Source organism: Mustela putorius, unplaced genomic scaffold (genome assembly GCF_011764305.1).
Source record: "Mustela putorius furo isolate JIRA1106 unplaced genomic scaffold, ASM1176430v1.1 tig00004007_pilon_pilon_pilon, whole genome shotgun sequence".
In the NCBI taxonomy this organism is placed as follows: domain Eukaryota; kingdom Metazoa; phylum Chordata; class Mammalia; order Carnivora; family Mustelidae; genus Mustela; species Mustela putorius.
In genome coordinates this window covers 13,376,978-13,402,139 of record NW_025422145.1, presented here as the reverse complement: position 1 = coordinate 13,402,139, position 25,162 = coordinate 13,376,978, and the positions used below count along the sequence as shown (strand labels likewise).

Below are 25,162 nucleotides of genomic sequence, written 5' to 3'. Positions count from 1 at the left end.
TGCCTCCGTGATTTCTCACAGGCGCCAGGGGGACTGTGCCTCAGTAGTCCACAGCGGGACCCTCCCCACTGAGGCTTCCTGGGATTACCTCCCAAAGCAGCTTCCTGCACTCCAGTCCTGGTCCCAGGTCAGCCTCGGGGAAAGAGGTCAGACCAGGAGTGTCTATTGTGTGTGGTGGGGGGCCTGAGCACCGGGGGGATTCAGGACATTCCCTCCCGGCAACCCCCCTCGTCTCCCTAGGGGCCACTAATGTCCTCCCAGCAATTACCTTTCTGACTGATCTAACCAGAGGGGGTCCTATGATTTGCCCCCCAAACCCAAAGAGTGCAGACACCTGGAGCAAGATTCAGGAGTGAGGGCGTGCTGCTGGGGTGACTGGGTGTCCGGGGAGCCCCCCCCGGGCCACAGAGGGCTCTGCAAGGCATAGACTCCATCATGTGAACGGAACGTGTTTATTAGCAGAAGGACAGTGGGGGATGGGGCCTGGCATAGCAGATGGCCCCACCTCCCAGGCGCTCTGGTGTGCTCAGGCCATCCGCAGGGGCGAGGCCAGCACGAGCAGAGCCAGGAGCAGTAGCTGCAGGCAGGGGGCTGGCCTGGGAACGCCGCTGCGGGACAACAGCTTCTGCATCCATCTGAAGTGCCTACTGACGTTGGTGTAGACTCCGGGCCGGTTGGGCCTCCCGCAGCCCGACCCCCAGCTCACGATTCCAACCTGAATCCACAGCCCTTTCTTTTCGCAGGCCAAGGGTCCGCCTGAATCACCCTGGGGAGCAGCGTGGGAGAGCCAGGCGTTGAGGGTAGGGGGGCCAAGGAGTCGGTGGAGAGACAGGGACAGCAGGAGGGGCGGTGGAGTTGGGCAGACTGGGTGCAAACCCCATGCTCCACCCCGGAAGTGAACAAGCCTCAGTTTCTGCGTCTGCAAAGTGGGGCCATGGTCTCTACCCTCTGAGGGGGACACAAGGACCAAATGAGGTGCAGGGCTACAGGTGGCTCTCAAGCCTGGGGCTGGGGCGGTGGCTTGCCGGGCCCCGGAGGCCCGCCGGGCCCCGGAGGCCCCTGGTTGGGCTGGGAAGGGACACTCACAAAGCAGGCGTCCTTGCCACCTTGGATAGTGCCGGCACACATCATGTCTCCCCAGATGTCGTAGCGGAAAACGGGCTGTGCGTAGAGGTAGTTACAGATGGCACTGTTTATGATGCCGACCTGCACTTCCTGCAGGATGTAGGGGGACGGCAGATCTGGGGGGCGGGGAGAGACAAAGACGGCACCCTCTGCCATCTGGGCAGGAGGACTGGCCCAGGCTACAGGGTAGGGGAGAGGGTCCCTGGGGCCAGCACGTAGCCCACTGTGGACAACGGCAGGTGGCCAGAGCCCCTTCCCAACATGCAGCTTCCCCTCCGCAGCAGGCAGAGAGCAGCCCCTCAGAGGTGGCCAGCAGCCAGGGGGCGGGGGTGGCACAGCTGAGCCTCCGCAGGGGGCGGTCAGGCATGTGAGCAGGTGGACCAGCCCGTGGCCTCCCCTAGTAGCCTCCCCTCCTCACACAGCCCCAGGCTTCCAGAGCGTCTGGAGGAGCTCTCCGGGCTTTTGGAGCCCTCATGGGACACAGCGCCACCATGACCCTCGTTCAGGTAAGGGAAGACTGCCCACCCCCACCCCACACCCCACCACCCCACCGCCCCCGCAGAGCACCGGGGGGAGCTTGAGCCGGCTGTGAACCCAAACCCAAACCCGTGCAGTTCTGCAGTCTAGGCCCAGGCCAGCAGCCGAGCCAGGGGACGGCCACAGGGCTGACGCAAGAGCTGCCGAGTTGGGGAGGCCTCCTGTCGGCCAAGCCCCCGCCTGGGCCCTTCCCTATAAACAGTGTCAAAGCTCTGAGCCACCTCAGTGGGTGGGAGCTACGATGGCCCCGTTCCACATGAGGCGGCCGAGGTCTCCCACCTGGCATGTGGCTGAGCTGGGCTTGACACCTGCAAGACGGTGGGGTCCAGAAGCCCCCTCCTACCTGCCGGCAGGAAGGGGAGCCTGGGCCTGGTCGGGACTACCTGTCTGTCCGGGGTCAGGGAGTCTGGGGACTAGGCCGCTTGGCTCACACCCGTTCGGCGCTTTGGGCCAGGGGAGGTCTGCAGGGACACTCGTCCAGGACCCCAGCTCTCGAGGAAGGTGGGGCCAGTGGTGGGTACTCTAAGCCCCTCCACCCCCCTGCCAATTCCAGATGTGTGACCTTACAGACCCATGACCCTCTTGGCCAGTGAACCCCAGCTTCTCCGACTCCTGCTGGGGCCTTAGGGTCATTTCCCTACCTCTTTCACTTTCCTCATCTGTAAAGCAGGTATAAAAATGTTCCCAGCCTCACTCATAGGTAAGGTCCAGAAGGGAGAGAGACCTCTCCCTGCTCATTCCTCAGTCTCAAGAGCCTAGAACAGGGCCAGGTGCACAGCACAGACGTGAGGAGCTGTGTGTCGTTGCTGCTGTGGGAAGGGTGCTGTGGGAACGGGCTGGGCCAGGGAGCTGTGTATGGGGCAGTCCAGGCCCAGGGCACCTCCGGGGAGGCTGTGCCCAGCAGTTTTGGGGAATTCATGGTGAGAGGTATGCAGGTGGCACTTCATGCTGGCTCAAGGACCCCAGGAGAGTTGGGTGGGAAGCCGAGGATTGTGGATGGCTTGAAACTGCAGGAGGAGACTCACGGGCTCAGTGCTCCAGGCAAGGAAGCAAGGCAGGGAGATGGAGGAGGTGTGGGAGAGCCAGGGTGGGGCTGGCTGGGTGCTGGCTGAGCATCCATGCCGACGTGGAAAGAGTGCTTGGCTAAATCAGTCCATGCCCGAGGCTGCCTGAGGCCCTCCCACAACCCCAACACCCCTGCCGTCTGGGGGGTGCAGGCCCGAGCCCAGCTGGCCTCCCTCTCACTGCGGCTTCTGGCTCACAGTCTCTGGAAGGGAGAAGGAGGCTGGTGTGAGGACAGGAAGTCTGTCCTTTCAGGGGAAGCAGGAGGGACGGCAGGTGATGAGACAAGTGCCGAGCGGCCCCAGGAGGGACCCAGCTGCACCCAGACCTAGGTGCGGACGGAATAGATGGTGGGGTGTGAGGCTCCCCCCCCAACCAGCCCGCTGCCCGCAGCCCTACCCTGTTCTTCTTCGATGTCCCCCCAGCCAGTCACCCAGCAGTCGGTCCGGTTCTGGAACTCAGAGGAGGAGGTCAGAACACAGATGGGCTGGATGTACTTATTGTAGGTGACGGAGGAGGACAGCTTCAGCAGAGCGATGTCATAGGACGAAGCCCCCAGATACAGAGGGCTCAGAATGATCTCCTCCACACTGTATCGGTTGTAGTAGGCCTGCAGATTCCAGATAGACGGTGAGGAAGACAGCTCGCCGAACTGCACGGACCACTCAAACGGATCACTGTGGCTGGCAGGACGAGAGAGCAGGCAGGGTCTTCAGAGGAGGCCCGGCCCCTGAGCACACCTGATGTCTGGGAGTGGGGGTAGGGGCAGGTGGGGGAAAGCAGGATGCCTCCCCTCCCCCGGGGCCTGGTCTGGCCACTCAGCCAGCCTGTCACCTCCCGCAGCCGTCATAAAAAACAGTGAACAGATGCACAGGACCAGAGCAGGTGGAGAACTCCACACCGCCCCCGCCACAGGACAGGCCCAGCACTTACCCACCTCCTCCCACCCACGGTACACCTCCACCCGGACCTGGGATGAGGAAGGGGACACCCGGTGCTGTCATTTGGGAAGAAAAGAAGACAGAAAGGAACACGACACAAAAGTGCTTGTGAATGCTCTGAGGAACACTCTAGAAGGGGAACGGGGGTTTGCCTCACGTGCCTGCAGCCAGGCCTGGAGCTCAGGAGAACAGGCAGGCCATATCCGCACCCAAAGGGCATGCATGACCCGGCCCGCCTGCCCCAGACTCACTCTTCAAAGCAGTGCGCGGCCGTGAGCACCCAGCGGCGGTTGAGCAGACTCGCTCCGCAGCGGTGGGAGCCCCAGAGGCGCAGGCTGCCCTGCCACGGCCAGCGCCCCAGCTCCGAGTCCTTTCCGCCCACGATGCGCGTCGAAACGGTTCGTTGGCCGCAGGGCCCTGGGACGGACAGCGGGACACGCGGCTGAGCTGCAGGATCCCGCCCGCCAGCGCGAAGGGAAGGGGCTCCGGGCAACAAGGGAGGGCGCACGTCGGGGGTCTTGCCGCAGGGGGACGGGGGGGGGCGGGGACCCCTGGGACCCTCCCCACGTGGTCCGCGGGTGCCCGCCCCTCCCCCCAGGGGCCCGGCAGTTACACGTGAGCAACGACGAGTTCTCGAAACCTGGGCGGGGGGAGAGGAGAAGATGAGGCGCCGTCTGCGCTCCGGCTCCGTGGCCCACGCGGGGAAGCGCGCGTCCTGGGCGCCTTACCTGCAAACAGCTGGTCCTCGTCCTCCAACTCTGGGGGGCGGTGGGGGGGTGCGGGTGAGCTCCGCCCGGTCTGTACACGCCCCACCCCACCCCGGCCCCCAGCCCTTGGGCTGCCGGCACCCCCGCCTGAGCTCACCCTGCGCCCCGAGCTCCACTCGCACCAGCAGCTGTGCCAGCAGCAGCGCCCCGAGGCGCGCGTCCATGGCCTCCTCTCCCGCCGCGTGGCGCCCCCTCTGCTTCCGCCCGCTTGGGGGCGGGACCCGGGCGCCCCCTGGGGGAAAGGGAGCGCCCGCCACTCCGGCCCCCACCTCCCGGCCCCCGCCCCCTCGGACCTCTCCGGGTGGGAGGGACCCGTGGTCCGGTAACGTCGGGCCTCCTGGCGCTGGGCTCAGAGCCCCAAATTGGGCTGGGTCCCCCACCCCCTGCGTACACCCACGCAGTTGTGCTTGTCGGCGACCCTGGGGTCCTGGCCGCCCCCCCCCCAGTTGCCCCCGTTCCTCCAGCCACCCCCTCCTCCAGGAAGGACGGTGTCTGGCCCAGGGCCAGGGCTCCCGTGAGAACACGTTGACACGTGCTCCCTGAGCACCTGTCGGGGGCCTGGCAGTAAGGGGCTGAGCCAAGAAGAGAAGATCCCTTTCTTCCTTTCTTGGGGGAAATGGTAGTCTCCCGTCTTGTCGAGCCCTGAGCCCACTCAGGTCAGTAGCCGGCAAGGCAGGCCGCAGCCCTCCTCATCCTCCTTCAGTTTACATTTTGGAGGTTGAAACCACCTTTAACAAACTTACTTTCTTGCATGGGGTCCTTGGGGGAGTGAAATGGCCTAAATGAGAGAGACACCGAGAGGTTATCCATCTTGGAGTCCCTGTGAGCAGTGACTCTACCAGTGGGGCTTCCGGGAGGGCTGTAACTTCTTGGTGTCCTTGTCTGTGTCCTGAGTGCTATTGGGGATGTGGTGGTATAGGCAAAGTTGTGAGTTTCCCAGCATCAGCTTCTGGGGTCCTTCCAGGCAGGGGAGCCAGTCTGGACTGGCAGGGGTGTCCCGAGGTGTCCACTCTGTGGGAGCCTTGCGGGTGGGCCAAGCCCCACAACACACTCAGCTGGGCCTGGGCAATGAGTGGCCAAGGGATCAGGCGCTGGAGGCTGGAGCCGGCAGAGTCAGCACCCCTACCTGGAGGCGGGCTCCCCTACCTGCACGAGCAGGAGAGTTCCGCGCGGTGCCCTCAATGCAGGCACACTGAGGGGGACACCGGTGAGAGACACTGGATGCTTGGTGACCCTGGAACCTTCTACAGGTATTGAAGCTGGCCTGTCACCAGACCCCCTTGACTTTGCACCCTGGCGTGCCCCCCACCAAATCACCTGCAGAGTGAGGGATGGTGGGCACGGGCTCAGCCAGGTGGACTCAGGGACTGAACAGGTCCCTGTGGGAGGCCGTTGCTAGGTGGGACTGGGACCCCAGGCATTGCAAGGGGGCAAGATTTTCCCTATGACCGTCCCCCTCTGTGGCCTTGGCACCACAGCACCATAACTGGCCAGTCTCCTGCGAGTTCCCCACGGCAGGGGCCTATGAGGCATGCTGCGCCCGCGCCTGCCTGCTGGTGCTGCACAGAGAGCCCAGGCCGTGCCTTCTCTGCTACAGCCCAAAAGATCGCTTCCGCCGCAGGCCCAGGCTCACCCAGGGCCCTCCTACCCCTGAACCCCTCCCCTCCCAAACTATCTTTTCCTAGTGCACCCCAAGCTTGCTCCAGCCTGGGGCGACCTCTCCCTGTAGACTTCAGATCTTGGTGCCACAACAAGCTCCATGCCTTCTCTCCTGCTCCCCAACTGTCTCTCACTGCCCCCCCCCCTGTATGTTCTTCTTGGAAGTTAGCAATATCCAAAAGGATCTTGTTTGGTCACGTGTGCATCTGGCTGTCAGCCTCCAGGACCTCTGTGTGACAGGCTTGATGTATGTGGACTTGAAGTGTTGCGGGGGAGGGTTGGAAGGAGAGAAGGTAGAAAAGGAAGGATGTGGGTTGGAGGGGCCCTGGCTCTCGAGGTCCCTGTTGTTGCCTCCCTGAGGGCCTCCAGGTCTCCTGGCCTGGGAGGAGTGGTGAGGAGGAGCACAGGGGAGACATCAGTGGCCCAGGAATGGCCCTGACCATGAGCTTCATCAGGTGTCCCCTTGGAGCTCCTTGGGGGCTATCAGCTCCTGGGGATGGAGAGGCAGGGTGTGCAAGGCTCGGGTCACTGAGACCCCCTTGGTAGGCGAGGCGATAGCCTGTCCTCCTCTCTCTCCCTCATGCACACTGTCACATTGGGCTGCCACCCCTGGAGGTGCCCCCAGGAGACACGCCTGGAGTAGAAGGGCAGCAGCAGCCAGAGTTCGTGTCTGTCGTTCACATGCACAAGGGACTCACACACCTCCCTGGGGTGCCTGGCTGACACGTGTTGGAAACATGTGTGGAGCCTCGGGGGTGTGGTCACTGCAGCCGTGACCCTGGTGGTCAGCCCATAGCTGTGGTCTGGGCCCCAGATGATCCTGGAGATCTAACACGGGCTCCCTCTCCCCCAGGGCGGGCCGTGCTGGGGGCCTGCTCTGACACCTGTGGCTCAGCGCTCAGGCCATCCCTCACCGCAGCCCCCCCCCATCCTACCTGCATGGCTGCTCCCCCTCCTGGAGAGGCCCAGCGCTGGGGATGGGGGCAGCTCCCTGGCTATGTGGCCATCGGGAGACAGCCCTGATGGGGACCCACTTCTCTGTGCATGCAGAGAAGTCTCCAGAGAGGGGAGCATGGGGTTCCGGTGGGCTCGGCAGCAGGGACTGGGAACGCTGTGGAGAAAGGGCTGGAGGGGTAATTGGGGGCTCCAGAGGGTGAAGGGGTCTCAGCTTGCTGCTCGGGGGCAGAGGGAGCCACTGAAGGATGGGACCACTCGGCTCACCTGTGCGTGGGAGAGCCAGGCATAGGCCGGGGTGGGGGCTGTCCCAGGACGGGGGTTGAAACGCCTACCAGAACAGGCTCAGGTTGCCCTCCTCTCCTCTCATCTCCTGCCCAGATATAAACCCAGGCCCCCCCAGCCTCAGTTTCCACATCTGAGAAACTGGAAATAGGAGTAACATGCACCTCTCGGGGCTGCACCCAGCGGCACCCTGGTGGGAGAGCTCCCGCAAGTGGGAGACCCTTCCCGGACACCCTCTGAGGCCTGGAGGCGCAGGGAGGAAGGGCCTTCTGCGTGCTGCCTTCTCTTTATTGCCTCTCAGACAAGACAGGCCTGCCAAGGCACTCGCCCTGCGCTGGGGGCCGGAAACCTCAGTTCCACAGGTTTCCCCCAAGCGGCCAGAGGAATCCCAGAGTGTGTGTGCAACCTGGGACTCAGACCTGGATGGAGGGTGGTGGAAGGGAGCCTTCCTGGGAGGGCTTGGGGAGGCGTTTCAGACAGATGCCAGCAGACCCCAGAGAAAGGGCCTGAGTTTCTACAGCAGAGGCTGAGTCTACAGGGCTGGCTGCCTGGTTAGGCCAGCCTCAGGGGGGCAAACGTGTCCCCCAGCAGCCCCAGAACCAGCAGCACCAGCGGGAAGAAGAGCCCGGCAAGATGTGGAGAAGAGTTTTCGGGGTGTATGTCCAAGCCGGAGATGGTGCTGGCAATCCAGGTGGCATACGTGCTGACATTGATGTAGACTCCCGGCCTTTTTGGAAGTCCGCAGGCAAAGCCCCAGCTTACCACGCCTGCCTGGACCCAGACTCCACCAACGTCGCAGACCAGGGGTCCCCCAGAGTCACCCTAGGGACAAAGGAGGAGTCCAGAAGTGTTGGGACTGCGAGGGGGAACTTTCCCAGGGATCTCCCCGGGCCCACCAACCTCCCTTCAGCCTGGCTAGCTAGGTCTGGTGGACGGAGGATCAGCGGGCTGGATGTTTCTGGAAGGCAACAGAGATCTGGGAATTCTGGGCAAAATGTCTGGCAGGTGGGAGAAGCAGTGGCACAGGAATGCCGTGTTCTCCAGATACAACTGTGCGTGTCAGGGTAGGGGATGGGGGGACACTTTGATGTTACTAAGAATGCTGTTTGCTTCCTCGGGATGAAAAAAATCTGTGATACAACAATGCTAAGAGGGCGTGTGAGCTAATGTGCATTTTGCCTGTGAAAGCAGACAAGGAAACACAACACCAAGCCAGCCCAGAAGTAACCTGGTCCTGGGGGCAATCAGCTCAGAGGCCTTGAAATTCTTTTTGGGAAAGAAAAAAAGACCGTTCTGGGCCGCAAAGAAGAGCTATAGGAATAAGGATATGGTCACCGTTTGCTTGAACGCTTTTCAAGTATTTCATTTCTGATAATACCGATACCATACATTTAAAGGGAGACGGGGGGGAGAGAACGTGATTTCTGTTGGAATTGACTCTGGTATTTAAAGCAACGTTGCCCTCCTCCACCCTAGGGGGGCTCCCGGGGGTGCTGGGGAGTGGGAGATCCTGCTGCCTGCCCCCCCCCCGAGGGCACTTGCTCACCCCGCAGGCATCTTTCTGGCCACTCTCGAAGCCGGCACAGAGCATGTCCTCGAGGATGATGGGCTCCTGGATGGGGGTGTCCGAGTTCTCGTGGTAGTAGCCATCACAGGTTGAGGCATCGATGAGCGGCAGGGTCAGCTCCTTCAGGGCGAAGGGCGGGGGCAGCGCTGGGGCGGGGAGCAGAGCAGCGCTCAGACGGGAGGTGACTGTCCACGGGCTCTCGCTGGCGCATCCCTGCTCCCCCGTGCACAGCGGGACTGATGGCAAGAAGCCTGTTCTTGTCATTTCAGCATCCCGCTGCTCTGCCCCTCGAGGACCCTGGGCCTGCACTGGTGTTCGGGAGTCCCTGACCCATGAGCCTGGGTGCCAAGGTGAGCCTGTGTCGAATATTCAAAGCACAAGGAAGAACCGTTCCTTTCCTCCCTCTGGCGGGGCGTGCACAGAGGTGCGGAGCTCCCCTCGGGCTTGGCTGCCCTCCCAGTGCCCAGGCCAGGGCAGGATTGGCGGGGGGCTGGGGACACACTGGGGTGCTGGCCACGAGCCAAGACCCAGTGTCAGGGCCTGGCCCTGGCCACAGAGTGTGGTCAAGTCACTTCCACCGGATGACCCGACTGTTTGTGACTCTCCAAGGCTCTGGCCAAAAACAGGTTAAAGCGCGCCCCTCAAAAACTCAAACCCACCCCGCACCACAGAATGGGAGCTTTGGTGGAAATAGGGGCTTTACAGATTAATTCGTTAAGATGAAGTCACATGGGATCCAGCAGGACAGAAAAGGAGGGGACACGTAGGAGCACACAGGAGAGAGGCCATGTGAAGATGGGGTTAGGCGGGGGCACGCAGCCACCAGCCGAGGGACACAAAGCATCACCAGGAGCCACCAGAAGCCAGAAGGAGAAGGAGGGGTCCTCCCTTGGAGCTTCTAGAGGGAGCCCGGCCCTGCCAACATCCTGAATTCAGCCTCGTGCCATCCTGAACCGTGACAGCTTACATTTCAGTGGTTTGAACGCCCTCCCCCCACCAGCCTGTGCTGGTTTTTCCTGGCGGCCCAGGACACGGATGAGAGGTGATTGTGCTCACGGTGACCACGATGCTCCTGCCACACCGTGAACCTTGCTCCTGCCCCGCCCTGTGGGACACGCCTGAAATGTATCGTCCCCTGGAGGCTCTGCTTGTCTGAGGAGCAGCCACAGGCCAGCGAGGCCGATGAGGTCACCCAGCCAGGACAAAGGCGAGGGAGTCTGGCCCCAGTTCCTGTGCTGTGAGGATAGCGGTGGAGGCAGAGCGGGGTGGGGGGGGGGACCTGCATCGCATTCTCCAACCAGTATGGGGCACGGTCAGTAGGGCCTGGGCCCCAGTCTGGGCCAGCATTCATCCTTGGGATGCTGTGTGCTGGGAGGGCAGCCTGGGGAGCCTGAGGGAGGGTCTGGGTGGCAGGCCGCTTGTCCACGCTCGTGGCCGTATTTCCAGGGCTCCCCTCTGCTGTGCGCACAACAGCGTGTGCGGAATCCATGGTCACCCTTTATGGGGCTCCTCCCTGCCTGGGCGTCCTTACGTATACTCAAGTCGATATTCCCCCAGCCGGTGACCCAGCACCAGGTGCCATGATCCAGGGGGTCTCCGGGTTTGGGAAGACAGACCGGAAGGATGAGGTCACTGTAGGTGACAGGGGAGGCCAGCTGCACCAAGGCGATGTCCGCTCTGTTGGTCTCCGGCAAGTACTCTGGGTGGATGATGAGTTCAGCCACCGCTCGGAGCTCCTGGGGCTCCTCGGCCTGGGGGTAGGAGGAGATGGAGCCCAGCAGCACGGAGTAGGCAGACAGCAGCTGTTTCCTGGAGGTGAGAGAGTCCGGGGCGGTAGGGGGTGGTGTCAGGAAAGCTGTGCCGGGTTTCACGGGTCGGGGGAAGGGACCGTCTTGACTTGAGGGTCCTGACATTATAGACAGCTTTGCAAGCGGAGCACATGCCAGAAATGAAAAGGACCCCGTTTACTCCTTAAGACATTCCTGCACAGCCCCCAGCCCCCTGTCCATCTGGTGAGTGTGAATCAGGCTTGGGAGGCGGTCACCTGTCCACGTGCCGTCCAGATGCTGGGCAGTGGACTGGAGGCCTCAGCTTCTCGAGAGATCCCCATGTGGGAGCCTTTGGTCTCTGGGAAATGAATCATCTCACCAGTGATGGAGAGCCGGGGCTGGGTCTGTCCCCTCCCCCACTCTCCCCAGGGCTGGCCCCAGGACAGGGGCCATCCTGGCGGGTAAGTGACCGATGTTCCCCCACACAGCTCCAGCTACGTGGAAGGCTGTGGTTCAAATGGGGAGGGAGGGTGTCGGGGAGCGCGCCCCCCAGCTCAGAGCCCTGCTCCCTGGAGGTACTCACTGGTCGAAGCAGTGGGCCGCAGTCAGCACCCAGGCCTCAGCGATCAGGGTGCCCCCGCACACATGCTGTCCCTCCTCCCTCAGGCTGACCTGCCACGGCCACTCGCCCAGCGTGGCGTCCTGCCCCGACAGGATGCGGCCTGACACATGTGGGCGTCCACACTCTGCAAGGGGAGCCATGGGCCAGCTGGGCGTGGTCCCGCCTGGGATCCCCTGGCCCCGCAGACCGGCCCTCGCCAATCCCTGCCACTCACGGGTCGGCACCTGGTCCCTCCCCAGCCTCCCCAAGGTGGACTTCCTTGTGATGCAGGACCCTCTGCTGGAGGGAAGGACTTGGTGGCCCTGGGAGGCGGGGTGCACAGCCTGCTGAGTCGGGGGAAGTGGGAGCTGGGGGGCTGGGTGGTTTTTTCAGGCTCAGAGGGAAGAGGGGAGTTGGGAGCCGATGGCTCCTGTCTGTGGCCCGGTGCCTGCCACGTCCTGTGTGCCTGGCCGGCCGGGACAGTGAAGGGGCTGAGGTCTGGCAGGGTCTGAGGGAGGCCCCCTCCCAACATCAGGGTTCCTTAGAGAACATGCCCCAGCACAGGGTAGGGGGGGCAGGGAAGGAATTACACACTCCTCTTGATCTGCCCCCTGAATGCAGGACACTTTCCCGATTCCTACATTTTATCCGTTTCTCCAGAAGGACCCAACCCTTCTGATGCCCCTGTCAGCCCAGCGCCCAGGCTCCCTGTCCTGCAGTGGCCGTCTCCCCCACCCCAGGATCTGTCCTACCTGAGTCCAGGCTTCTCGCCCAGGCACGGGTCACAGAGAGGCTGGCTGGGAGGGGAGTGCTCTGCTGGAGGGCCGCGGGGAGGAGGGCGAGCAGGGTGGCAGTGAGGACCAGCTCCATGCTGCGCTCCAGCCCCCACTTCCGGGAGCAGAGTCCACTACGCACTAAGGAGCCGAAGACGACAGCGGTCTAGCCCGAGTGCTGGGCTTGCCCTGGGGTGGGGCTGCCACCCTCCCTCCTCATCCTTGAGGCCACCAGACTGCTCCTGGGCACAGGGTCCTCGGCCACCCTCAGGACCTGCCCTCCCCTTCCTGCCCTGGCCCCAGCATCAGAGCGCCCACCCACCCCCACCACGTCTGGGGCACCCAGCGTGGGCCAAGCCCTATGTCACCCACGCCTCTGCCTCCTGATTCCCCGGGAGCTATTACGAGCCCCATTTTACAGCAGAGTCAGTGAAATTCCTGCGGTTGAATGACCTGACCGAGAGGGGAAAAGCCAGGTATTTCGACTTCGTGCTCTGCGTCGCAGTGTAGGGGGACAGGGAGGAGACTGCCAACCTAGGACACACTGCTCTCTCAACTGCTGGTTTTCACCCTGGGGCTCTGAGGGGCCTAAGGCGGGGCCAAGATGCCCGAAGAGTGAGAGGAGACATTCCTCCAGGAGCAGCTGCAGAGCACAGCCCTGCCCTTTCCCAGACCACACGTAGCGAGCTCCTGGACGGCCACTGCCTGCGGGGCCCAGAAACCAGAACCCAGCAGCCTGGCCCCTGAGGGGAGGAGGGGTGCAGGACACTTTCCCTGATTGCTAAGTTTTATCCATTTCTCAAGAAATACCCATCCTTCCTGATGCACCCAGTCAACCCAGCCTCTAGGCAGCTCCTTCTCCAAGGGGCTTATTCCCTCTGGGGGGCATGGTGGGTTTCCGAGCAGCCCCAAATACTTGATTTAGGTCCAAAGCATGTTCAATGAGTACTCTGGTGTTATTGCTTTTTTCCATCTACCAGAGCTCTTGATTTCTGAGGAAAATATGGATTTATTTGTATCTTGAGTATTTGGAACTTTTTTTTTCTCTTTATTTCAAAGCTCTGTTGTTGGAGGCATAATCTTTTCAGCAACTTGTAACTTGTGTCTATGTAAAATATCCGTATATTTCATTCTTAAGACTCCTAGCCCTGGGGCACCTGGCGGGCTCAGTCAGTGAGGTCCCCAACTCTTGATTTTGGCTCAGGTCACGATCTCAGGGTTGTGGGATTGTGCCCCCGGTCAGGCTTCAGGCTGAGCACAGAGCCTGCTTGAGATCCTCTCTCTCCCTCTCCCTCCACCCCTCTCACTCAGCTCACCAGACCTTGACCTCAGGCTTCCAGCCCATGAACCATGAGAAGGAAATGCTTGTTATCTGTGACCCTCCCAGCCACTTTACGGTATTTTTGTCACAGCAGTCCAAGGGGATGAGGTCACCCAGCAAAGCCTTTGATTCAGAAGTGATGTCACAGTGCTCTTCCTCGGTGTGGGCTCACGCCATCCCTTGTGTCTCCTGACCTCGTGTTAGGAATGTACAGAGCAGGGTGGTGGAGAGACACCTCCGCACTGCAGCCTTCCAAGCGAGGCCAGACACACAGCCGGGGACACGGCAGGGCTGTCGGTCTGCCGACCTTCCCAGCTGTCTAGAGCCCTGCCTTGTCTTTGCTCTCAACCTCTGATTTTATTTTACTTAAAACACTTTTTGCTACAGAAAAAATTAAATATACACAGATTAGAGGAGAATAGGAAACACCAAGTCGTCACCCAGCGTAGACGACTGTCTGCTGTGGGACCGACCTCGTGTGTCCCTCCCTGTCGGCACTATTTTCGGTCCTACCATCTTCATGTATTTTTGCTCTGAGGTCTGAAGAGGTTTCTCTACCTTTTCTTCAAATATGCCGGGTCACCCTTCAGCTACATCCATTTTCTCATTCAGCCCTTGCCCCAGACGATCTCTCCCAACAGCACCTTCAAGGTCTGCCCTTTCTTGTTCTCTGCTCACTCTTTCCCTGGGTAATTCCTGTGTTGTGTTTGCCAGCACGGCGGAGGAGCTTCCTGGGGGCAGCAGCTAGGATCCTCCAAGTCCTCTCCTGTTCCATGTCATCTCTCGGTTCTCCTGGAAGGCGGTGCCATTGATTCAAACAGATGTTTCTGGTGCGTGCATGGGCTTTCCGAGAACATTGCTTTGTCCTTGGTGGTTGTACGGTGGTCACAGACTAGTGCCAGGCCGCCGACACTCCCCCCAGGCACTCCCCTAGGAGCTGGCCCTCGACCAGCTCCTAGGAAATCACCTCTGAGCCTCTGGAATGTCTTGCTTGATAAGAGCATCTCTGTAGACAGGAGCCTTGTGCCCCTCCAGATGGTTAACGCTCATAGCGTGGCCGCCGGCAACATTTAGGGCCACCCTGTGCCCTGGGGACCTCTGGAGGCGCTGATGTTGCCACAGGGGCTCTGTGCTCACAGGGTGGAAGCCAGACAGTAAAACCTCCAGACCCCTGGGCTCACTCACAGGAGGGTCCCGGGCGGGCAGGTCCCTGCTGGGAGAACCGAGCTCTGCCCATCTGACTCTTTGAGTCAATTTCTGCTAAAAGGAGCCTTGGGATTAGGAGAGGCGTCGCGCTGAATCTATGCCTTGCTTTGGGACATGCTGCCATCTTTATTATGTGTCCAATCCATGGACGGGGGATGTAGTTCCATTTGTTTAGGTCTTTAATTCCTTTTCCCGGGGACCCTGGGTGGCTTGGTCCGTTAAGCATCTGCCTTCGGCTCAGGTCATGATCCCAGGGTCCTGGGATGGAGCTGGACTTGGGGCTCCCTGCTCAGCTGGGAGCCTGCTCTTCCTCTTTCTGTCCCCCTGCTTGTGCTCCCTCTCAAATAAATAAAATCCTTTATAAAAATTTCTTTTTTTCTTTCTTTTCTTTCCTTCTTTTTTTTTTTTTTTTTTTTTTTGAGAGAGAGAGAGAGCAAGAGAACATGCAAACTGGAGGGGGGGGCAGAAGGAGAAGGAGAGAGAGAACCTCCAGGAGACTCCAGGCTGAGCACAGAGTCTGGTGCAGGGCTAGATCTCATGACCCTGAGTTCATAATTGGAGCTGAAATCAAGAGTCAGACCGCCCCCGCCAGGCCCAGGTGCTTCTAGGTCTCCAAGTTCTTTCAGCAATGTTTTGTAGCTTTTTTGTGCATAAGTCTTTCATCTCCTCTTAAATTTATTTCCTTTTTATGACTTTTGATGCTTTGAAAATGAAATTTCTTATTAAATTTCCTTCTAGAATTATTCACTGGTGGTATAACAGACTCGTCTCCATCTTGGACTCCACGATTTTGCTGACTTCACTTATTAACGTGGTCCTCTTTTGTGTGTCCTTTATGATTTTCTGTATATAAAACCGCATCATCTACGAATAGAGATACCGTCACCTCTTCCTTTCCAGTTTGGATGTGTTTTATTTCTTCTTCTGGGCTAACTACCCTGACTAGAACTTTCAGTAAAATGTCAAATAGAAATGGCAAAAACTGGCCTCACTGTCGCCTTCCTGATCCCAGGAGGAAAGCTTTCAGTCTTAGATATTTGGTATGATGTTAGCTGTGGGTTTTTTACAGACGCCATTTATCATGCTGAGGAAGCCCCTTCCATTCCGTTTATTGAGGGTTTTTGTAATGAAGGAGTTTTGAGATTTTGCCAAGTGCTTTGCCCGCATCAGTTGACCCTGTGGTTTCTTCCCTTTGTTTTGTTCAGGTATGAAGCCCGTCGTACTGATCGATTTTCACCTGTGGAACCACGCTTTCATTCATGGGCCAGGTCTCACTCGGCCATGACGTACAGTTGTTCTGAGATGTGCTGGGTTCAGTCTGCTACGATTTGGTGAGGACTTGTGCACAAGCATCCGTAAGCGTTATCGATCTATTGTTTCTGTCTCTCGGGATGCCTTGTCTGGGGACGGCATCACCATAATGCTAGTCCCGGGGAAGAGTTAGGAAGTGCTCCTTCCTCTTCTATGTTTTGGAGGAGTTCAAGGAGAATGGGTGTTCATTTCTGCAGATGTTTGGTGGAATTCACCGTTGAAGGCATCTGGTCCAGGCTTGTCTTTGCTGGAATGTTCCCAGCACACATTCAGTCTCTTAATTGCTCTGTTCAGATGTTCTGTTTCCTCCTAATTCTGTTTTGGTAGTTTTTGTGGGTCTAGGATTTTGTCCCTCTCATTGCTGTCATCTAATGTGTTGGGGGTACAACTGGTCATAGTCCCTTACAGTCATCATTATTTCTATAAGATCAGTAGTAATGTCCTCACTTTCGTTGTCAGTTTTGTCCGCCTTTCAAAGAACCAAATTCTGGTTTCGTTGATTTCCTCTCTTCTTCTACCCGCAGCTTGATTTTGTCTGTTCCTCTCTTTACGATCTCCTTCCTTCTTCTACCATTGAGGTCATTGCACTCTTCTTTTTCTATTCCGGAAGCTGTAAATCCAAGTACATTGGATTTTTCTCCTGTGTTAATGTCGCCGTTCCCAGCTGTAAATTTCCTTCTGAGGGCTGCCCGTGCTGCGTCCGTTAGTTTTGGTGTGTCTTATTCCCATCTGCATTCATTTCAAAGAGTTTTCTCATTTTCCTTGTGAATTTTTTTTTTAAATTCAATCCATTGGTACGGAATATGCTGTTTCATGTCCACATATCCATGAATTTTTCAGTCTTCTGTTAGCGGCTTCCAGCCTCAGTCCCCTGTGGCTTGGAGAAACTTTTCTTTTCTTTCTTTCTTTTTTTTTTAAAGAGTTTATTTATTTATTTGACAGACAGAGACACAGCGAGAGAGGAAAAACAAGGAAGACAAGCAGCGGGAGGGGGAGATGGAGAAGCAGGCTCCCCGTTGAGCAGGGAACCCAATGTGGGGCTTCATCCCAGGACCCTGGGATCATGACCTAAGGCAGATGCTTAATGACTGAGCCACCCAGGCACCCCGGGGAAACATTTTATATGATTTCAATCTTTTCTAAGATCTTGCAGCTTATTTTGTGGCCAGACCTACTGTCTGTCCTGAAGGGTGTCCGTCGTGCCCGAGAGGGACGTGTGTTCTGCCGGTTGTCCGGGCAGGTTCTGTCAGTGTGTGTTGAATCTTGTTGCTCTCCGGCATCCTCCGGCCCTCTTCCGGCTGACCTCCTCGTTATTAAAAGTGGCGTATGGAGCCTCCCACAGTGGTCAGAACCGTTTCTCCCACTTGTTCTGTCAGTTTTGCTTCATGTATTTTGGGTCTGGGTATGAGTGTAGATGTTGGTCATTATTTTGTCTTCTTAATGATTTTGACAGTTATCAGTCTAGAATGTCCTTGTTTGATTCTCACAACTTTTTTTTTTTAAAGATTTTATTTATTTATTTGACAGAGAGAAATCACAAGTAGATGGAGAGGCAGGCAGAGAGAGAAAGAGAGAGGTAAGCAGGCTCCCTGCTGAGCAGAGAGCCCGATGCGGGACTTGATCCCAGGACCCTGAGATCATGACCTGAGCTGAAGGTAGCGGCTTAACCCACTGAGCCACCCAGGCGCCCATGATTCTCACAAGTTTTAACTGAAAGTCTGACGCTCAGACACAACCTCTGCTCCCTTCTGGCTGTTGTTCACATGGCCTGCTTTCCCCCACCTTCCATTTTCAGCTCCGTGTGCCTGCAACTCTAAAATGTCTTGCATGGGGATGCCTGGGTGGCTCAGTTGGTTGACCAGCTGCCTTTGGCTCAGGTGGTGATCCCGGCATCCTGGGATCGAGTCCCACATCGGGCTCCTTGCTCAGCAGGGAGCCTGCCTCTGCCTGCCATTCTGTCTCCTGTGCTCACTCTCTCTCTTGGACAAATAAATAAAATCTTAAAAAAATAAATAAATAAAATGTCTTGCACGCCGCATGTGCTGGGGTCCTGTGTTTGTGATCCATCCTGCCACGGGGTTCCTCCAGAGTTTTTAGTCCATTTACATTAAAATTAACTACTGATGAGTAACCTCTCCCGCTGTTCTGTTTGCTTCCTGTATCTTGTCGTGTCTAATAGCTACGTCTATGTCCTGGATATTTTTTATTTCCTCCTTTTGTGTTTCATTGATTTTTAAAAAATATTTTATTTATTTATTTGACAGAGAGATCACAAGTAGGCAGAGAGGCAGGCAGAGAGAGGGAGAAGAAGGCTCCCCGCTGAGCAGAGAGCCCAATGCAGGGCTCAATCCCAGGACCTGGGATCATGACCTGAGCTAAAGGCAGAGGCTTTAACCCACTGAGCCCCCCAGGCGCCCCTGTTTCACTGAGTTTTATTACCGTCCTGTGTTGATTCCCTTCCCAGCTCCTGTTCTGTTTTTGTAGCCATTGTCCCGGGGATGATAATCAACAACTTAAACTTACTTCATTTTGTTTTATTCAAGATTTTCTTTTTTTAAATTTTTAAGTACTCTCTTAAACTCATAACCTTGAGTTTAACCTTGAGGCTTGAACTCATAACCCTGAGGTCAAGAGCCGCATTCTCCGCTGACTGAGCCCGCCAAGCGCCCTTATAGCAATTTATTTTGAGTCAATACTGGCTCAGCCTCAGTAGTATAGAGAAATCCTGCCCCTGTAAAGCTCTGTTCCTCCCTGTTAAGCTGTTAGCATCCAGTTTCCATGTCGTGCAACCATGAGCAGAGACGTCCGATTGCTTTATGCCTGTGTCTTCAATGTTGCAAGGAGAAAAGAGAAGTGACAAACCCAGACTGTAAGAACACCTCTACCCGAGCTGTCTCTCCTCCCGTGAAAGGATGCAGTGTCCTTTGTTGCCCAACGGCTCCCTTTCACGCTCCGCATCACGGTGGGTCTGCCCGCAATGCTCCCTTTTGGCATCTGGTTATTGAAGAATCTCCTAAACTCTCCCTCGTTTCTCTGAGAGACAGCCATGGCCTAGGCACCAGGAACAGAGGTGTCAGGACAGTACCCTCCTCGCCAGCACCTTGTCCTTGGACTTGGCAGTCATGTTTGTTTTGGGGCTCAGTGTGCCTTTCTGTTCTGGCAGCCAGAGCGGAGACAGACACCCAGACCTTACCTCCCAAGGAGGAGATGAACAGCTGTGAATCAGGCCTCCTCCATCACATGTCAACGCACACAGTGACAAGCCTGGGACAGAGTTAGGGCTGGGCAGGAAGGCGCCCCAGGAGGCCGGGGGCAGAGTGGACAGCTGCGGGATGAGGAGGAGGTGAGCCAGAAGAAAAGAGCTCCAGAGACTTCTGGGTGGTAGACACAGTCCAGGCCTGACTCCCCGACCCTGGTTCCCAGCATCGACCAGGTTCATGAAGGCCAACAGCCTCGCTGTTCCGGCCACACCAAATTCAAGAATGGACTGTTCCTCAGGGTCAAGTCTGCTTCTGGTCAAGCAAGGAGTGCTGGAGGCTTTGAACCAGCCGTGCCTTGCGTTGAATTAGTGCAGAGTGGGGAACTGAGTAGAGCTTGGTGTGTGCGGCCACGCCGGGATTTCTGGACAGAATGGTAGTGTTCACAGGCTCCGTGACCAGCACGAACAGCAGCCAGGAGCCGGGATCAGGTTCAGAGATGAGCTGCCAGGGATTCTCCAGCACTTCCTGGCCTGACCGCAGCCCTCCGCCCCATCCTTAGCCCCCGAGCCCAGGCCCCCACCCCCCCCTCTCAGGACCGTGGCCCAAGCCAGGTGTCCTTTGACAAACCCAGGAGTCCCTTTCCTGCCACCTCGAAAGTGCTGCTCAAAGCATCTTTGTTTGAGGCTCCACTGGTGAAGCCACAGCCCCGCCCTGGCTCCTTAATCACCCCCTGGCCAGGCCCTCACAGCCTCTGGCCCTTTAAGCCCCCAGGTCCTCCCCTGTGCAGTCAGCAGGGAGGGCACTGGCCAGAGGGTGAGAGCAGGCTTCGGACACTGCCAGGGTAGGCGAGGGCGGCCGGCAGGCAGAGGGGCTAAGGTGGTGGGGCGGGGGCCTGGGGAGGCCAAGGGGGCTCAAATCTTGTGGGAGCTGGGGGGACAGGTGTGGTCCCTAGGGCATGGGCAAAGGGTCGTGCATAGGACCTGCCCCCATCCCCCATCCCCAGGAGCCAGGATAGATCCAGGACCAACCAGGGGCTGAGGAAAGACAGAGGGCCTCTGGGGCCTGGGCTAGGACCCTCCTCCCATCTCTTTGCAGGCTCTGACCAGAGTCCGCACCCTAAGCTGGGCCACCCTTACCAGGCTCTGAAGACACCATGAGGGGGGCTTCCTGTCTCGGGGTCTTGGTCCTACTGCTGCTGGGTGAGTGGGGGTCAAGGGCCGGGGGGGGGGTCCCTGATGTTCCATCACACCCCAGTCTGGCCTGGTTCCCCTAGAGCACTCAGGGACACCCTAATCTTGGCTTCATCGGTTCCCCTTCTCCCTGTTAATGACCATGGGCTCTCCAAGCTCCTGTGTGCGCATGTGTGTAGAGGTGTGAGACACCCCCCCCCCCATCAGGCTGCCCTGGAGAGGGTTAAATCAGGTAACCAGGCCGGTGTGGTGATTGCACAAAAGCCTGGCACCTGGTCCGTGTGACGAGTATGTTCCACCCTCCTTCCTAATCTCCGACATCCCTCCCCGGAGCCCCGTTATCTGACACCAAATTCCTAATCCAGGCCTTTCGCTTTGCTGCTTCCTCCTCCAGGAGCTGCTGGGACAGCGACGCGGGAGTCTGCAGGTGAGGACGCCTCAGAGTCCCTGAGCTCTCGGCGCGGCGTCTCCCCATCCCACCCACCTCGCAGCCTACTCCCCCCCCCACCCCCGTCTTCTGCCCTCCCTCGAGTATCCCTTGTCCCCCTCAGCCTGCGGGCATCCCCAGGTGTCGAGCCGGATCGTAGGAGGCCGGGACGCCCGGGTCGGACAGTGGCCGTGGCAGGCGAGCATCCAGCACCGCGGGGAGCACGTGTGCGGGGGTTCGCTCATCGCCCCGCAGTGGGTGCTGACCGCGGCGCACTGCTTCCCCAGGTCGGAGAGTGGCGGGCGGCTTCGGGGCCCCGGGGAGGGCGGGGCCCCGGGGGGGGCGGGGCCCGGGCCCGAGGCTCCAGCGGCAGCTTGGCCCGGTCGTGCAGGCCGACGCTGCCGTCCGAGTACCGCGTGCTTCTGGGGGCGCTGCGCCTGGTCCCCGCCTCGCCCCGCGCACTCTCGGAGCCCGTGCGCAGGGTGCTCCTGCCCCCAGACTTCTCCGAGGACGGCGCCCGCGGCGACCTGGCGCTGCTGCAGCTGCGCCGCCCGGTGCCCCTGAGCGCCCGCGTCCAGCCCGTGTGCCTGCCCGAGCCCGGGGCCCGCCCGCCCACCGGCACACCGTGCTGGGTCACCGGCTGGGGCAGCCTGTACCCGGGAGGTGAGGCCGGGGGCGGGGGCTCCTCTCCATCACCCTCTGACCGGGAACCCCAGCCCCACGCTGTCCCTGTCCGGAACTGGGCGCGGCCTCTGGGGAGGTCTTCCCTGTTTGTCCTTCTCCTCCCAGTCAGACAGGGAGTCGTGCCTGGCTCCCCGGCGTCAGGCTCGTCAGCCCTGGTCTCTCCCAGCTCTCAGAAGTCCTCCTCCCACCCCCTGCCCCGACCCCAGTGCCACTTCCAGACTGGCGACCTCTGCAGGGAGTCAGGGTGCCACTGCTGGACAGGCGCACCTGTGACCATTTGTACCACGTGGGCACCGACGTGCCTGGCACTGAGCGCATCGTGCTGCCGGGAAGCCTGTGTGCGGGCTATGTCCAGGGCCGCAAAGACGCCTGTCAGGTGCGCAAAACTGCCTGGAGCCCTGGAGTCTAGGTCCTGTGCCTAGTACCCGCCCTCCCTCCCTCCCTGGAACCCAAGACAGAGGGGCCATCCATCCTGGCCCCTAACCCGGAGGCAGCACCTCGGGGACTAGAGCCCTGGGACTGCCCTCCCACATCTTCAAAGGGTTGAGACCTAAGCTTGCATTTCTCCTGCAGGGTGACTCTGGGGGACCCCTGACCTGCATGAGATCTGGGCGCTGGGTTCTGGTGGGCGTGGTGAGCTGGGGCAAGGGCTGTGCCCTGCCCAACCGTCCAGGCGTCTACACCAATGTGGCCACTTACAGCCCCTGGATTCAGGCTCGCCTTAGCCTCTAATGCAGTCACACTGACCTGGAGCCAGAGGCCGGGGTCCCTCTGAGGACCTGCACAGTACCCCCACCTTGTACCTCCGACTTGAGGCTCATGGGTGGTATCATCCACCAGTCCATCACCGTCTCCTCTGTAGGGCCCACCAAGCCCTAGCCACCAGTCCTCCTCCAGAAGCCTCCTGTGGGGGAGGGGGTGTGTGCTGTGTCACAATCCCTCCCTTCCCCTCCCCTTCCCCTCCCCTTCCCGCTCATATTTACCCTTCTCAGCTCCCGCCCCTGGGTGCCCAGAGACAGGCAAGTCAGCTGGTGCACCGTCTGGCCTCTGGGCCCCATTTATCTGTTTGTCTGGAGGAAGTCGGGGACAGTCAAAGTATGAGAGGGAATCAGGCCCAGGAGATGCTTCTCCATGGCTGTGGGGGATCCCCAGTTGACAGTCAGTGGGGAAGCGCCTCCCTGCCACAACTGGAAGGAGCTGAATGAACCTGGGACCCAGTGCCCCCCCCATGCCCCCAGGCCTCCAGCTGAGAGCCCATCAGGCCACCCCATAGGCCAAGCCCTTGAACCCGGTGGAGCCCTCCCAGACTTGTGGCCCCCAGAGCTGTGACTTAATAAATGCAGGTGTTGCAGGCTGCTCTGTGAGTGGTGGTCATTTCCGATGGAGCAATAGAAAACGAGTATAGACCTCGCCCCCCTGCAGGGGAGGTGCCCCCGAGGCCTGGGTGGGCCAGCCCTAGGCTCTAAAAGGCTCAGGAGCCTGGGACACCTAGCCCCATGCCCTCTACCCAAGCAGGGCCGGGAGCCCCCAGACAGGCCTGGCCAGAGCTTCAGCCGTGCTAGTTTCTGTGGTGGGGCCCCTTGCTGGGGAGAGTCTGGGGTTGTGTCCCTGCTGTGGCGAAGGCCCCCACGCCCAGGACCATGCCCTGCCACCTGCATCTGGAAACCAGGTGAGGCCCCTTGCAGCTCCCTGCCCGCCCTTGTGTGCCTGGGACCTGGTTCCTGTCCCCTCCCTGCCGTCTGCTCCATTGGCAGGCGGAAGACCGACCATCCCAGTAGATACAGTTCAGTGTCTGCAGAAAGATCGAGAAGCTGAGCAAAACCTGGAAACCCCAAAGCCTAATCTTTGGGGCTAACAGGGTCAGTGGGGCCAGGAGACCTGGAGGAGGCCATCATCAAAGATGCGGCCCCAGGGGTTGGAGAGGAGCGCAGGCCCCATGCTCGCCTCCTCCTTTCCCTCCCAGGAGAGAAGGTAGGCGCTCCAGGCCGGGCAGGCAGGTTGGGCCCACAGACTTGGGCCACAAGGGGGCTCCAGACTGCATTCTCCCTGAGGCCGAGGGCCATCCGTCCAGGGAAGCGCTGCTCCACTGTCCTTGGGGGATGGTTAACAGGGAGCAGGGTGTCCAGAATGGGGCATGGCTATGGGCACGTCCGCAAGGGGACCCCGGTGGCCCCTGCTGGGTGAGGCCGGCCATCCTCGCTCCCTCCCTCAGCCTGTAGCCAGCTAAGGGACCTTCCCCAGGATGCCTCCCGAAGCGCTGAGATGGGCACAAGCCAGGGGCTGGGAGCCGGTCTGCCTCAGCCGTGGACCTGCTGCGATTGGAGGAGTGGGCCGCACTCAGAGGGCCCCATGTTTCAGAAGGGTAACCCGGGAGCTCAGTGGGAGTGTCCGGAGTTGGAGGGGCGGGAGCTGGGCTGGAGGGGAGGGGTCAGCTGCTTCTCATGAAGCCCCTACCAGACGCCACGCGGAGGGCTCTGCTGCACCGCCGCGTGGGAAATCACCTGATACCCATCAACCAGACGAGAAAACTGAGGCCCCAAGTCACGCAATGGGTAGATGGTAGGCTGGGTCACGCAATGGGTAGATGGTAGGCTGGGTCACGCAATGGGTAGATGGTAGGCTGGGTCACGCAATGGGTAGATGGTAGGCTGGGTCACGCAATGGGTAGATGGTAGGCTGGGTCACGCAATGGGTAGATGGTAGGCTGGGTCACGCAATGGGTAGATGGTAGGCTGGGTCACGCAATGGGTAGATGGTAGGCTGGGTCACGCAATGGGTAGATGGTAGGCTGGGTCACGCAATGGGTAGATGGTAGGCTGGGATTGGCCCAGGAAGTCTGACTCTGTAGGCAGCTGGGGATGGGAGGGCGGAGGTTCCAATCCCCTTTACTCTCTCTGCTTGCTTCCCCACAGCGCAGAGTCTCCAGCGGCCCCCTTTCTCTCGGCTCCTTCCTGCTGTGCGTCTATCCGCAAGGTCAGTGGGGATGCTGGGGGGCGTGGGGGGTGACGTGACCTGCTAGGTGACAGGCCGGGAGGCTGTGCCCCCTGGGAGGCACCAGGTCGCCCAGGGTGGTTCTGGGGAGTCCCAGACAAGGGGGACGCTGGGCTCCCCTGTAAGGCAGGCATTTCCCAGCTGCCCTGCTGCTCCAGCTGGTGATGCTGCAGCCCGAGGGCCTAGGCCCTCCCAAGACCACTGACGTGGCCTCGGTTTCCCCTTCTGTCTTCTGACTTGATGCTGCTCACCCTCTCATGGTGGCTGGGAGGGCTGAGAAGACAGCTAAGGCCCTCACCTGCCGGGCATGTCCTGGCTGCGCTAAGAACACTAAGTTCAGAAAGTGAACTCCTGTTCACTTTCACCAACGGGGGGGACAGGCCCAGAGAGGGTAAGGGGCATGTTGGGCAGGCCCCCCCCACCCTCCTCACCACCTCCCCTAGGCTGGGTGACCGCCCACAGAGGGGACCGCTGTAATCAGACACCAGTCATCACCCAAACCCCAGCACTGGGCTGTGTGTGTGTTAGTTCCGTAACGCCCCCAAGTGCCCTGCGGAGTCCAACTGTGTATCCCCTTCGTGGATGGGAAAGCAGGTTAAGGCTCAGGGCCTTGCCAGAGATCATAGTTACTAAGCTGATGTTTGAACCCAAACAGCCTGCTGGAGGGTGGGCGGAGACAAACATGATCTTTGGAGGGATGGAGTGTGGGCCCACTCAGGTGACTCCCAGTAGGTATCTTGAGCTGTGACACCGGCCAGGACAAACCTAATAAAGCAGGTGTCTAGGTGGCAA

General features: G+C 59.4%; 3 protein-coding genes across 4 annotated transcripts; 1 reads left to right on the top strand and 2 right to left on the bottom strand.

Moving 5' to 3' along the window:
* Nucleotides 1-433: 433 nt before the first annotated feature.
* Nucleotides 434-4,678, bottom strand: LOC101682083 (testisin). 2 transcript variants are annotated; one of them, XM_004750646.3, is made up of 7 exons: nt 4,530-4,678; nt 4,394-4,423; nt 4,279-4,305; nt 3,917-4,082; nt 3,124-3,407; nt 1,087-1,241; nt 434-766 (listed from the first exon to the last, which is right to left on the bottom strand). In XM_004750646.3, exons 1-7 carry the CDS (start codon nt 4,594-4,596, stop codon nt 527-529), a joined length of 969 nt encoding a protein of 322 aa, XP_004750703.1. In that variant the 5' UTR covers nt 4,597-4,678; the 3' UTR covers nt 434-526. The 2 variants fall into 2 exon arrangements, with proteins under 2 accessions (XP_004750703.1, XP_004750704.1); XM_004750647.3 differs by lacking the exon at nt 4,279-4,305.
* PRSS33 (serine protease 33) lies at nt 1,259-22,735 on the top strand. The gene is made up of 10 exons (XM_045071952.1): nt 1,259-1,631; nt 9,167-9,247; nt 15,773-15,898; nt 19,042-19,221; nt 20,174-20,277; nt 20,663-20,695; nt 20,820-20,982; nt 21,087-21,358; nt 21,586-21,755; nt 21,953-22,735. Exons 5-10 carry the CDS (start codon nt 20,232-20,234, stop codon nt 22,109-22,111), a joined length of 843 nt encoding a protein of 280 aa, XP_044927887.1. The 5' UTR covers nt 1,259-1,631; nt 9,167-9,247; nt 15,773-15,898; nt 19,042-19,221; nt 20,174-20,231; the 3' UTR covers nt 22,112-22,735.
* On the bottom strand, nt 7,601-12,178 carry LOC101683149 (serine protease 33-like). Its single transcript, XM_004750651.3, has 5 exons — nt 12,020-12,178; nt 11,250-11,412; nt 10,429-10,706; nt 8,877-9,043; nt 7,601-8,152 (listed from the first exon to the last, which is right to left on the bottom strand). The coding sequence occupies exons 1-5, from the start codon at nt 12,135-12,137 to the stop codon at nt 7,883-7,885; spliced, it is 996 nt and encodes a 331-aa protein (XP_004750708.1). The 5' UTR covers nt 12,138-12,178; the 3' UTR covers nt 7,601-7,882.
* Nucleotides 22,736-25,162: the final 2,427 nt, after the last annotated feature.

What these genes read in the sequence shown, in the direction of transcription:
- LOC101682083 (XM_004750646.3), bottom strand. Translation starts at nt 4,596, where the DNA reads ATGGACGCGCGCCTCGGGGCGCTGCTGCTGGCACAGCTGCTGGTGCGA. An exon ending in GCCGCGCACTGCTTTGAAGA is followed by an intron (nt 3,408 to 3,916) that starts GTGAGTCTGGGG and finishes TCGTCCTGCCAG; the next exon opens with CCACAGTGATCCGTTTGAGT. An exon ending in GGACATCGAAGAAGAACAGG is followed by an intron (nt 1,242 to 3,123) that starts GTAGGGCTGCGG and finishes CCCGCCCCCCAG; the next exon opens with ATCTGCCGTCCCCCTACATC.
- LOC101683149 (XM_004750651.3), bottom strand. Translation starts at nt 12,137, where the DNA reads ATGGAGCTGGTCCTCACTGCCACCCTGCTCGCCCTCCTCCCCGCGGCC. An exon ending in GCGGCCCACTGCTTCGACCA is followed by an intron (nt 10,707 to 11,249) that starts GTGAGTACCTCC and finishes TCTCACCTCCAG; the next exon opens with GAAACAGCTGCTGTCTGCCT. An exon ending in GAATATCGACTTGAGTATAC is followed by an intron (nt 9,044 to 10,428) that starts GTAAGGACGCCC and finishes TCCCCGCCCCAG; the next exon opens with CGCTGCCCCCGCCCTTCGCC.
- PRSS33 (XM_045071952.1), top strand. Translation starts at nt 20,232, where the DNA reads ATGAGGGGGGCTTCCTGTCTCGGGGTCTTGGTCCTACTGCTGCTGG. An exon ending in GCGGCGCACTGCTTCCCCAG is followed by an intron (nt 20,983 to 21,086) that starts GTCGGAGAGTGG and finishes CCGGTCGTGCAG; the next exon opens with GCCGACGCTGCCGTCCGAGT. An exon ending in GGGCAGCCTGTACCCGGGAG is followed by an intron (nt 21,359 to 21,585) that starts GTGAGGCCGGGG and finishes CCCCGACCCCAG; the next exon opens with TGCCACTTCCAGACTGGCGA.